At 41.5% G+C, this 14,299-nt stretch overlaps 1 protein-coding gene across 5 annotated transcripts in view; it reads right to left on the reverse strand.

Annotated features, from left to right (window-relative positions):
* Positions 1-201: 201 nt before the first annotated feature.
* TNMD (tenomodulin) overlaps positions 202-14,299 on the reverse strand; it is a 204,720-nt gene continuing 190,622 nt past the window's right edge. For all 5 annotated transcript variants that reach the window (XM_029607431.1, XM_029607430.1, XM_029607434.1 and 2 more), the window contains one exon: positions 202-633. In XM_029607431.1, the coding sequence (XP_029463291.1) occupies positions 424-633 (210 nt within the window). In that variant the 3' untranslated portion in view covers positions 202-423. The remainder of the gene's footprint in view (positions 634-14,299) is intronic.

The following is a 14,299-nucleotide window of genomic DNA, read 5'->3' on the forward strand; positions in this document are numbered from 1 at the left end:
TCCATTCTTCTGTTCCTCTTCATCTCTGAGCCCTTCTTGCCCTAAACATTTTTTTTACCATCATTTCACCTGGACTGAATGGAAGCATAGCTTTCTGCCAATAAAACCTGGATTCAATTCAACCATGGACAATACAGTGCTGAGTATGTTATAAATCTGTGGTATCATTTATCAAGAATAAAAATGGTTAATGTCTGGCAATCTGTTATAGAAGTATTTTATTGAATAGCTCATATACGTTTAAAAAAAATCAAATAGAGAGACACAACTTATAATTGTGTTAATGCAAGATAGGGTATAAGATTAGCACATAGTATATTTTGTAGACCAGTACTTGAGAAACAAAATGAATTATATAACATGAAAATAAGAAACAAGATGAAAGTTTTAATCTTTTATACCAAATATAAAATAAATCTTTTTTTATACTCTCCCCAACATTCGTGCAATCCACCAGTTGCATGGCATAATAATTCTGCAGATAACACGTCCTCCACCATAACAGTAGGGATACGGATAGTAACCCAGCAGAGGTTCACACACCCGCTGACAGTATCTTTGACCACGTCGACAGTAGCTGCAGCAGAATCCTCTGTGGTCCAGCATGGGATTAAGCTCTAGCCCAACTTCACTCTTAAACAAAGAAATAAATATCAAGTCAGGTGAAATTGGGATCAGAATCTGTTATGGAACAAAAATGCAGACTTTTAAAAACAATTACGTAGATTTTAGAATTCATGAAAGTGAGGGATTAATAGCATGTATAGTATAAGTGAGCTCTGTGCTAGATTCCTAACCTAGCTGTTAAAACATGTTAGTCCTATAGATTTATTTATTTAGTTACTTTTAACCCACCTATTGAGCTCCAGCCATTCAAGGCGAGTAACAGAGTCACATAGACATCATAAAAACATAAAACAATAACATGAACAAAATGACACAATTAAAATAACACCAACACATAAATACATTAAAAGGAGATATAACCATTAGCATTACCTATTACAATTGTCTTCCTCTTTAAGAAGAGACTACTGAATGCGTCATAAAAGTGTGAGTCTTTTACCAAACTTAGAGCTGTATTGGATCCCCCTCCCCAACATCAAGGCCAGAGCCCCCTTCAAGGTATGACCCCCAGAACATCAAGCCTTGAACCTCCTCTTCAAGGCCCTAATCCTAAAATCAAGATCCTTCCTCTGCAATATTCAGCGCTTTCCTGCCCATGCTATCCATCCCTCCCCCATTAAAATTGGTTTGACCCACCTTCCACCTCTCAGGAATGCATTTTATTTCTTAGGATGCTCCTGATCTTCTGCAACAGGAGATACACAAAACCCCTCCAGCTGGCACCATTGCATTCTGCCAAATGATGCTACTGGTGGTGAAGGGCTGTTAAATGGTGTCATCTAGGGTTGTGTGCAGCAGTGCTGGCAGGAAGAGTCTCACTTCTCTCCTGCTGGTAAAGATCAGGTCTCTCTGGAATAGTAAGGCATGAGAGAGGGGTTGTTGCTCAGGCCAGCATTAATGGGAGGTGAATTTGATGTTGGAGCCAGCCTTCGTATTAGGAACAGGGCCTTGAAGTGGGGATTGTAGCTTGATGTTCTGGGGATTGAGCCTTGTAGGTAGCTTAGGCCTTGATGTTGGGAGAGACCAGGCCTTGAAAAGGAATCCAGCTTTGATGGTGGGACTGAGGATGATGAAATCCCCCATGCTAACTGGCCCTTTCCCTTTGGGCAAGGTAGCACAGTGGATTTCGATAGGCAATTAGACACTTTTAGGCTTTAGCATGCACATGGAGGGGTCCATATTCAGCTGTTGAGTGGCTGAATTAGCCAGATACACGTACCCGGCTAACTGAATCAAGATATTCAGCGGCACAACAGTGCCACTGACTGTACTCAGCTATCTTAAAAATTAGCCGGATTGGTATATCTGGCTAACTTTAGACCTGCCTGTAGTGTGGCCAATTAGCCTCTTAGGTTCACCTAATCTAATCGGCTAATTCCGCTCCTCCCCTGAACGCCTACTGCCTCTCCCAAGAGTACCCCGACATATCCTGTTAAATTCTAGATGAATAAAGAGTTATCAAGCTAGAATTTAGCCAGATAAGTTGACAAACATCACGGCTAAACCATTTGGATGGCTAACTTTTCAGTTATCCGTCTAAATGGCTTTTGAATATCTTCTCTTAAATATTTAACATCTGCACGAAATCGCTTGTAGCAGGACAGAAGCATCCTATTTTGTGCACGCTTGCCAAAACCTAATTTGCATATAGTGTTCCCTCATTTTAAATGAAGGCGCATGCTAATTTTAGTGAATGCCCACGAATACATTGCGGAACCAGTTTAGCGGACATGCAAAGCCATTAGTGCATTGCATGCTGGTTTTTTTTGTTCATGCCATGAACAATGATAACAGGCTGCAACTATTGTCTACCCCCCTTGAGGATCTAAAACTGTTGGAACTCTCACTGAGAACTGAAGCATTAATCAACAACATAAACAGAATATATAATCCATTCGGAGCAACATGAATGTAACACAACACACCACAAGGGACTAATTCCAGTAGGACCTGTAAAAAGAACTTCGGGTGCACATTTTGTATTGTATATTTTATGCCATCATGTTACTTTTAGGTTGAATGAGTAATATTCCCCTGATGAAGCCCGGTGACAGGTGAATCTTTGGCCTTTGTTGGGTAAAAGAAAGAAATAATAATAGTATTGAGGGTTTTGCTGTAATTTTAGAGTGGTATTCTGAGTGTGAGTTTTTATTTGTAGTGTGGATGGTATGTATGGACTATGAGTGAGTTGAATAGTATGGATATTAACATATGAGGGATGGGTGCCAATGAGATGGATACTAGAAAGAAATTTATATGTGAGTACAAAATGAATAAAGTCTTTGCATTAAGAAATTGTTTTGATATGTAAAATGGTGGGTGTCTATGTATTGATATATAGATAGATGTTTTGATATAGATATTTATTTATTTATTTATTTATTTATTTATTTATTTAACATTTCTTTTATACCGATATCCGTTTGCACATCGTATCGGTTCACAGTGAACAAAAAACCATTGGGCAGTGCCCGTACATATGTTTTAATATACATATATAGATAAATTATATCTATCTATCTATCTATCTATTAGGGGTGTGTGCTAAAAATATTTTCAGTTTGGTTTCCTGTTTCATTTGGTTAACTTGATTTATTTATTTATTTATTTATTTATTTATTTATTTCGTAATTTTTTATATACCGCGGCACGTTAATAACATCACCTTGGTTCACAATAAACAGTAAATCAGCAACAAGCTTTACAGTCAATATGATAAAATCAGGTGTACATAATAAATCAATTAATAACAATTTAAGAACAAAATTAAGAACTAATAACAATTAAATTAATGATAATCATAATCAATCGATCAGAGATACAAGATAATCAAGATAATCAAGATTTGGATCAGAAACTCATTTGCTTCATTCATTTCCATGAAAGGGAACAGGGGAAGCAACACATCCTATTTTTGACTCTAACTTTGCGGTTTTCCATCCAAGTTTTATGAAATTGCCAGCAGGCAACAGCAGTAGAGGCAACGGCACCCCAAGATACCAAGAATGGCATGAGTGGCACCAAAAGAGGATAAAACAAAAAGCACAAAGTGAAAGGAACAGCCCAAGACACACAGTCAAGGTGGCCAACTCCGGTCCTCAAGAGCCACAAACAGTCCAGGTTTTCAGGATCTCCAAAATGAATATGTATGAGATAGAGATTTACATATGACAGAGGCAGGGCATGCAAAACTATTGTATGCATATTCATTTTGGAGATCCTGAAAACCTGGCCTGTTTGTGGCTCTCGAGAAATGCAGGTGGCCACTCCTGACATAGAGTGAGAGCTATGGCAGCAAGCACAGTGGCATCAACACCCAAGGCATGCTTTTGACTACGTACACTCAGAGGCGCACCTAGAGTATTTGGCACCTGGGGCGGATACTTCCTTGGCACCCCACCCCCCAATATATAATTTTACAATTTCCTAAATATCGATAAAATATTTCAAAACAGCAGACACATCAAATAACACCCAATAATTAAAACTAATAAAGATTATAAAAATCTCCCGCTCTCCATATCTGTCATCCTAAGATTGCTATAGACTGAGGGCACCGTGAACACACACATGGTATGCTCCCTCTCTCTCATACACACACACATATACATGCTTGGTGAGAGACAGAGGGAGCATGTGTGTGTGTGAGACAGACGCACACACACACAATATGGCCCTTCTCTCTCAGACACACACACATAAACACACACACACACACACTTTCTCTGTACCTCTCTCACACACATTCATGCTATGTGTCTCTCTCACACACAGACATGCTTCTTCCATCTCTTTCCACACACACATGCTTCTTCTGTGTCTCTCTCACATGCTCACACACACACACGCTTCCTTTATCTCTCTCTTTCTCACATGCACACATTAAGACAAAAACTGAACTGGAAAGCACAAGCCAGATTCTGTATATAGTGTAACAATGGAAAAGCAGAAAATCACTATTCCTCAAAATAATACAATTAAGAAATATAAATCAATCAGAATAGTAAAACCATACTAAAAAAATATACATTTCAAAACAGCTTATGAATAGAATAATATTCAAAAATTAGAAACTCCTGTATACATTTTTTTAAAATTTCCTAAACATTGATAAAATATTTCAAAACAGCAGACATCATGTAACACCCAGTAATTAAAATTAATTAATAAGGATTTTAAAATCTGCCATTCACCATACTTGCCACCCACACACATACACACAGAAAGACACAAACAAAATATGCTCCCTCTGTCTCTCACACACATACACGCTTGGTGAGAGACAGAGGGAGCTTGAGTGTTCGTGTTTGTGAAATATGCACACGTTTCCTCCGTCTCTCTCACACATATACTCTTCCTCTATATCTCTCACACATGATTCCTGTCTCACCCACACATACCCACACACCCACACATACCCACACCCACACATGCTTCCTCTCTCTCACCCCAACCTCCACCCCCATACACAGGCAGCCTCTCACACATTCGTGGCCACAGGCACACACACGTTCACTCTTTTATACACTCACTGTCTCATACACATACACCTACATACCCTCATACATACACCTACACACCCACACCCTTATACACACCCTCATACACACCCACCCTCATACACTCCCACAAACACCTTCATACACACACACATACAAACCCTCATACACACACCTTCACACTCACCCACCCACACACACACACACACTCATATACACATATCCACACATCCCCCTCATACACTGGCACTCATTCTGACAGGGCCAGTCTCTCCCTTCTTAGGCTGCCTGCGGCACGGCAGGGCCTGTTCTTTGCCTCCACGCCGGCTCCAGGAAATGCCGGTGGCGCTACTGGCCTCTGCCACTGCAGCTCCTTGCTTTTGCTGGTGGGATTTCCCCTACCACGTCGCTGTTTCACAGCGCCGCAGGACCTTTCTGCCTGCAGCAATGGCACCCCTCCTCCTGTTACCATCCAGGGCAGCCCGCCCCTCTCGCCCTCCCCCCCCCCACCCCCCCCCCCTCTGTGTACACCATGAACTCAGTGCAATAGTCATACCCAGAGGAATTACTACAGTGTTACAGCATCTCTTACTCTTTTACACAGAGAAAACAAGCTGTCCCTCTCCCAGTCAATCACTGGCCACTCTGCGCATGCTGCAAGAGAAAATCAATTTCTTTGTCTATATGCTTCTTACAAACACCGCCACATGTTGCCTGCCTACACTTCTCTTTACACTGCCAATTTACCCAGGAAGATTACAGTGTCTGAGGGTAGCGAGAATAATTGAATGGAGAAAGTTTCTTTCACCGTGTCTTCCTGGGTACCTCTTTGTATAATATTTTGACCTAATCTCAGCAAGGCGACCACTACCACCGAAGCATGAAAGGAGGCAAAAAGTAAAATTTGTGCTGGCCACGTGTCACTCGGGATAAAAAAAAAGGGCTCATCCTTAGCTTTATCACTAGGGTTAACGATGGTGATAGCAATTGGGTAGAGTCTTCAGGTAAAGACATCCCTGGTACAACTGTAGGCCATGGTGACTCTGTTCATGGACCCGCTGAAGCAGGAAACAGACCACAGAAGCCAATGAAGAAACTGACAGGCACATTTTAAAAGGCCTACACGGGCCAAAACCGGGAGATTCACGCAGGGGTGCGCCGAGCGGATTTTATAAGCCACCCATGGACATGTGTAATCTCCCAAGGTGTGCATAAGTGAAAAGATTCTAAAAAGGGGCTGGGTGGTGGGTGTGTCAGGGGTAGACCAAGGGACGTGCACGTAAATACGCGCACAGGCGTGCACCGGAGTCCCCTGCTGCGCAACTTTACTACTTCTAAGGATGGCGTGCAAGTAATAAAACAAAACAATCTAGGCTAGTCAGCGGAGTTTTAAGGGTCAGGGCTAACAGGGGGAAGGGTGGCTATTAAATTAGGAGGTGTTTGGAAGTCCTATCCCTTACCTGGGCAAACTGGGAAATTGGCAAATGGTATCAGTGTTCATTTCTTACAAAATTCCCCCACCTAAGCGGTAGAAGTGGCGTTCGCGTCCATTTAAAATTGTCGCACATGCACGCGTGGCCTGGCTATTTTATAATATGAACACATATTCGTGTGTAGGTTATAAAATGGAGGCGTCTCTGGACACGAGCCGGCAAACGCATGCACATGTGTGCCTACATGCCTGTTTAAAAGTTACCATCCCTGAGATTAAGATTAGTTTAGTTTATTAAAATTGTATATACCATATACATCCTAAAAATATATCACGGTTTACAATAGATACATACGTAATAAAATACACTTAGCATTCACAGAGTAAATTACAAAGGTGCAACTTTCAGATGAAAAAAATCTGCATTATTCATTGCTCAGTAAAGTCTTTCTTAAAAAGATAGGGTTTTTTGTTTAATGCCTTTTGAAAGGTTTTTGAACATGGCTCCATTCTGATGTAATCAGGAAAAGAGTTCCAAAGAATGGGCCCTGCCACTGAAAAAGCCCAATCCTTAGAGATGTTAGGATGGGCTAACTTTACCGTTGGGAATGTGGGCTGATCTCAAAGCCCTAGGCAGACAATAGACTTTTAGAACTGAGCTTCCCCGGCTGAGATGATCTAAGTTCAATAGCTTGAAAACAGTTACAGCAAGCTTAATAGGCAGCCAGTGTAGGTCAGCTAAGACTGGCGTAATGTAGTCATGCATTTTAAAGTCAAACAAAATTCGCACTGCTGCATTTTGTATCAACTAGAGAGGACGTACAGAGAGCCTGACATACAGGGCATTACAATAATCTATGCCACTGAACACAATTGATTGCAGGACCGTTCGATAGTCATGGGGGATCAAGCAGGGAACACAATTTCTTAAACAATTGGAGCTTAAAGAATGAAGCCCTCACAACAGATTTTATATGATGCTCTAAGGACTGTTGTTCAGCACCAAGGGTCACTCCAAGGTTCCGCATCTGTCGGCTCACAGGAATTTTATGATTGTTAAACTGGAAATAAGAAGGCAAATTGTGCAAGAGAAACTTGCTGAGAACGAGAATCTCATTTTTTTCCCACATTCAAAAGGAGTTTGTTATTGAATAACCATTTATCCATGCATTGCAAATAGAGGGAAATATACTTGAAAGTCTTAGACCAGGAGAGGGAATAAGGAATGAAAACTTGTGTGTCGTCAGTATAGATTCTATAATTCACACAGAGAGTCATGAACATTTTACACAAAGGGGCAATGTAAATATTGAAGAGAGTGGTCAACAAGGCAGAACCTGAGGCAGATGTATCTGCTGAGCTCGATTTTACAGGAAGAATCTAAACCAGCCACTCACAGTCCCAGTGAGACCTAATGATTCTAATCTGGCAAGGAGGAGGTTACGATTGACAGTATCAAAGGTGGCAGAGATGTGGAGAAGAACCAAGACATACTATGCAGCAATGACTATGTATACTGGAGGGGCAGGGGAGAGAAAGGGTTCCTATGATAAATCTGACACCCAAGGTCTGAGTTGGGCAATTCCAGTCCTCGAGGGCCACAAACCTGGATCACATCTCCCCCATTCTATACATCCTCCACTGGCTGCCAATCAAATACAGGATCCTCTACAAAGTCCTTACTATAACTCACAAAGCCGTACACAACCTCTCCCCTATTGAGTTTACCATTCAACCACGTCTCCATAATCCGAATAGACCAATCAGAGGAGCCTATCAAGGTACACTACACGTTCCACTAGCGAAAACCCCTGGTAGTAAACGAACACTTTTCACAGCCAGCCCTTCAAATTGGAATGCTCTTCCCCCAGATCTCAAGACAAGATCCATGTCCCCTGTCTTTCAAGAAAAAACTTAAAACATGGCTCTTCAAATTAGCATTCCCTGATTGAGATTCCTCTTACAACAATGACCAACCTTGACCAACTGGTCCAACACGTAACACCGTCTCTTTAGTTATGATTAGCCAGAAAGCTATTAAGAAACTATAAACTCCTGTTTGTAAATATTTTGTTTCTAAATTTTATTTAGTTAATAAATGTTGAATTATACTCTGTATTTACTATGAGAATGATGTATTTACTTTGAGAATGATGTTAGCTCAATATTGTTACTTGTCACTTTGTTCCATGTAATGCTCTCATGCAAAGTTTTTTGTTCTCTGGAAACCGGTGTGATTTGTAATTTCTACATGAATGTCGGTATATAAAAAACCTAAATAAATAAATAAATAAATAAATAAACCTGTCGAGGTTTTAGGATATCCTAATGAATATGTATGACATAGATTTGCATACAACTGAGGCAGAGTGCATGCAAATCTCTCTCATGCATATTCATTAGGGATATCCTGAAAACCAGACTGGTTTGTGGCCCTCGAGGACCGGAACTGCCCACCCCTGCCCAAGGTAAAAAAAAAACCCCCAAGGCCTTAATCTGCATAAAGGAACCATCTATTTATATCACAGAAAAAAACTGGATACAGTCTTGTGCAGTGAAACTCAGTAATGAGAGAGTCCTACCAACAAGAAGGCCAGAAGAAAAGGAAAACTCCTCCTTGGGAAACCACAAAGTACAAAATAAAATCATTGCATGCAGAGTTGTTACTGGTAGACAAGTACCTTAAAGGAATGAAGATGCGAAGGGATGAATTTTCAAAGGAGTTCTGCACGTAAAACTAGCATATATGCACGCAAGTAGCTTGAACTCACGTGCATGCTATTTTGCAAACATCAAAAATATACATGCATTTTCAGTTTTGCGTGCAAATTTACATGCATAAAAAAGGAGCGGTCTGGGGTGGGACTAAGAGCTACATGCATAAGTTGCTATTTTATGAGACTTCCATGAGTACATTAGGCAACTTACTCTGCAATTTTGCACCTGCTAATTATATCGCACAATTAATATCAGACTTGTCTGTTGTCTGCTATTGTTTGGGTGGGAGGTCTGAGTGAACTTGGGGGGGAGGTCAGGATGAAGAACTAGGAGGGTCTTAATGGCTTGGAGGACTAAGGGAACTGGTTGAGGTATCAGCAAACTGGTGATTTCAATTATGCAGGCACATTTTAAAATATACCTACTTACGTGTATAAATCAGGGTTTTACGGGAACAAGTTGTATTTTGTCAGTGTAAAATGTACACACCTATGTTTATAAAATAGGTAGGAAAAGGACATGCTGTCTATGCATAGCAGGTATTTACACATAACCAAACATACACGTGTATGTTGGGGGTAGACATATGCGTATTATATAATCTGCATAGACCTGATACCTGCAGGTTATAAAATACTGTAGTAGCTGGTTGAGAGTTAGCCTCCTAAAGTAAAGTCACAAATTTAAAATCTCACTCTGAATCATGCTGCACTAACAGAAGACGTTGTCCAATTCATATAGCCTAATAACAAATTAAAAATGAGGTGACCCTTTGGGATCACCATTAGATGGCCCTGGGCTAGGAGTTAGGATTTAGGCAGAGGAGGAAGGGGGGTCACACCGTTTCTGCAAGAGCACCTCCGGTGAGGCTGCTCAGCCCTTCTGCCTATATAAAAGCAGGTTGAGCCCTAGATCTGTGTGGCAGGGCAGATTTTGTTGTTTGTGGGTTTTCCTACTCCAGGGCCCAGGCCTCATGGCGTGGAATCCAGGATAGGTGGGAGGTTTAGCCCCTTCCAATACACCACCTGTCTGGCTGGGTTCCCTGCAGTATTATGTTCCTGGGATTTTAATGATGTTTGTAGTTTCTTGCAAGACTCCTGTTTTTTTTGGCCTGGTAAGGGATTATGAGGAAGCCCATCTTTTCTGGGATGGCCAGGGCAGGAAAGGCTGCCGGCTCTATCTCACAATCTGTGGTTAGTAGCCAATGGTGCCCTGCTGCAGTACAGTTCCAGTTTTGGACATTTGTGTAAAGATTTGCTATTGTGGATCTGAGAGGAGGATATTTGCTGCCGCCTTTGCTGTCCTAGAATAGGGAAAGTTGGAAGAGCTGGTTATTCCCTGCTGCCTGGACCTTTCATCTGAAAGATCCTGTTTGACATCCAGCAAGGAGAACTGTGAGTAAGACTTTCTTGCTACTGTATATCTGGAGACCCCCATCTGGAGTCTTCACTCTAGGGAGAAGAAGTACATTTCGGAACTGTGCAGTGTTTGATATCCTCTTTGCCCGCCACTATTTTGGAAGGGGATTTCTGTCTGAAGATTAGAATACTCCTAGTCATCTGGGAAGGCTTATTATTATTACAGGTCCTGGCGGGAGAGTTTATCCCATTCTCCATCTACTGAGAAAGACATGCAGAGATACAGGAAAGTTAGAGAACTCAGATAACAAGTGAACTAGTGTATTTGGTGCCACATTCACTAAGCTGCGATAAGGGTATCGCGCTGTGATAAGGGCATAACGCTGTTTATCACCCATGTAGCAGGGATATCACATGATATTTGCACACAATAGTTGGCCTTAAAAAACCGCCCCCTATTTAGATGAGCTGCTTTGCAAGCATTTGCATGCATAAAATATTCAAAGGCATGCAAAGCAGCTCATCCATAGGTAATCTGCTGCAAATTCAATAATGCGGCTGACTGAAGCTGCAGAATTTCCCGAAAAGATAGCTACAACTCAGAAGTTTCACCAGAGACTTTAATGCAACCAAACTGAATGAGGTGAAAAGGATTCATTTTTTGGGTGGCTGGTCAATTTTTTGGATTTTGCAGGATTCAAAAATAAATAAATTAATGAAATGAAATTTGATTTCATATGACCTCGACTCAACTGAAAATCAACTCATTCAGATCAAATTTCACATTTGCCTCAGCCGAATGCACATACCTACATTATGCATGCCCGCCAATGTTTGTTTCCCCACTGCTGCCTTGTACAAGAGTGAACGGATCCAAGGGAGTAATGAACATTATTTTGAAAATTGCTTAGCTGTATTGCTGCTTTTCGGCCTTCCGGTCAGCAGTCCTGGTCTAATCACAACTTGTCAAAGATCTTTAATATTATTAGTCTTTAGGAAACTCTTTCAAAATCAATAGACCTAAGTAGCAGAATGCTATAATATTTAACATTTGACCGTTATTATTCACTTGCACCAAGATGCTTAATCAGTTTGCATGTAGCTATCAGCTTCTGGAACAAGACCAAGTCTGCAAAGCCAGAGGTTGTGAGCCAATTCATTTGTAAGTAAAAAAAAACAACAAAAAACAAAAACAGATTCAGATGATGAGAGTCATGGTTCATCAGAGCACATGCATTTAGATGTTATATAAACTCGAGTCTACAATTCACCCCTAGTTGATGTGGCCTCTAGGAGGTGAACAGCAACCAAATATCGGGTTCCTTTAAAATCTACAATCCTAAAAGGGTGTTTTCAGACTGAAAAAAATTAATTAGCAAAAGCCTAAAGATTCTCTTTTTCTAGGTCTTCCTTTAACTCAAATTAAATATTTACTGCTTTTGCAGAGCACCGCAGCCAATGTGATTTATGGTTTAAAGAAATGTGATCATGTGACTCCAATCCTCCAGAAACTGCATTGGTTTCTGGTTGTCTGCCAAATTTGTTTTAAAATTCTTTGTCTGCCTTTCCGCGCCTTGTACATTGGTGCTCCTTCATATGTGTCTAGATTATTAATCCCTTAGCGCTGGTTAGGTTGCTTCGGTCATCTCATAAAGGTCTCTTTCAAATTCTGTCTGCCTCTGTAATCAGGATGGAAGGCACTTGGGAGTCATCCTTTAGTTAGCAATGCTATGGAATGACCTTCCTTTAAATATTCGAGCTGAGGTAAACTCTCTAAAATTTAGGAAGGCCATGAAATCCTGGTTGTTTACTCAGGCATTCAACTGCTGAGTCAGGTGCTGGCTACAGCTCTTGTTGGAAGTTATTCTATTACCATCTGGATTATTTTAATTTACCTAACCTTAGGATTTTTTTTTTTCAGTTTACTGATATTGGTTTTATGTTTGTAATGTACTAAATTGTGAGTTTTTATTTGTGAACCACTGCGATAAAATAAAATAAATATTTAGAGCAAGCAGATGTATCCTGCCCATATTTTCCCTTATCAGGCTGTTCTCCTCTGCCCCTATCCCTAAAGGCTTATTCACCCACCTTGAAATGTGACTTTTTTTTTTTTCCCTTCCTAGTGACTCTTCCTTGAATATATTTTCTCTGGTTTATAGCAGGAGAAAGTGCAGCCAGCCTCTCTTTCAGCCACATAATTCTCATTAAAAGCACGCTGTTCCGCAGGAAGCTAGTTCTGGCAACTGGAAGGCTACCTGACCAGTTTTTTTTATGGAATCCAGTTCTGCTAATCCTTTCTTCAGAGTCTCCTGTGCTCTTGTCTTCAACACTGATCTGCTGCTCCTCCTTCCAGAATTTCCAGTGTTCCCATCCAGAATCTGCAGGGCTCCTTCCACTAATATTCCAGTTTTCAATGTCTCCTCGGCTCCTGTTTTCAGCATCTCTGTTATTCCCGTTTCCTTCACCTAATGTCTTCCTGTCTTCACTGACTCCCTCTTCCCTATCCTGTTCATTTGGTCTCTGTTCTTGGTCTGCTGAATAAAGGCCTAGCTCCCTCCAGCGATCTAAACTTTAAAAACGGACACCCCCTCCACCCCTCAAATCTTCATCCTCTCCCCGGAACCCATGACTAGTGCAAGGGTGTTAGGTGCCCTAAGTGAACCTTACAGCCTTGCACCCTAGCCCTCTGCACACACACACAATAAAGAATTATGCATTTAAAATAACCGATTGCACATGAAAAAGAACAGTCTTCTGAATTACAAAATATCATTGACAACATATATATCATTGTTTCCCACTTTTTACAAGCTCATTAACAAAAATATTATATGATACTCTTGCCTTCATGAAGCAGGCAGTGAGTACATAGAAAGTAGGGATGTGAATCGTTTTTTGACGATTTAAAATATCGTCCGATATATTTTAAATCGTCAAAAATCGTTAGAGGCGATATATAATAGGAGTTCCCCCGATTTATCGTCAAAAATCATAAATCGGGGGAAGGGGGAGGGGAAGGGGGAGGGCGGGAAAACCAGCACACTAAAACAACTCTAAAACCCACCCCGACCCTTTAAAATAAATCCCCCACCCTCCCGAACCCCCCCAAAATGTCTTAAATTACCTGGGGTCCAGTGGGGGGGTCCCGGTGTGATCTTCCACTCTCGGGCCACGGGTGCGTTGATAGAAATGGCGCCGGCGCTACCTTTGCCCTGTCATATGACAGGGCAAAGGTAGCGCCGGCGCCATTTTGGTTCCTGTCCCCCGACGTCACGAGCGTAGGAGATCGCTCCCGGACCCCCGCTGGACCCCAGGGACTTTTGGCCAGCTTGGGGGGGCCTCCTGACCCCCACAAGACTTGCGAAAAGTCCAGCGGGGGTCCGGGAACGACCTCCTGCACTCGAATCGTGTTGCCGTATTGCAAAATGGTGCCGGCCATACGGCCGGCACCATTTTGCAATACGGCAATATGGCCATACGGCAATATGGCCATACGGCCGGCGCCATTTTGCAATACGGCCCGAGTATTGCAAAATGGCGCCGGCTGAACTGGAAATGGCAACAAGTCAGACTCTCTGTACAGCGTAACAAAGGAAAAACAAACATTACCATTCCTCATAAAACAATACAATCAAGAAGTATAAAACATAAATGATAAGTGT

This window comes from Rhinatrema bivittatum, chromosome 6 (genome assembly GCF_901001135.1).
Source record: "Rhinatrema bivittatum chromosome 6, aRhiBiv1.1, whole genome shotgun sequence".
NCBI lineage: Eukaryota > Metazoa > Chordata > Amphibia > Gymnophiona > Rhinatrematidae > Rhinatrema > Rhinatrema bivittatum.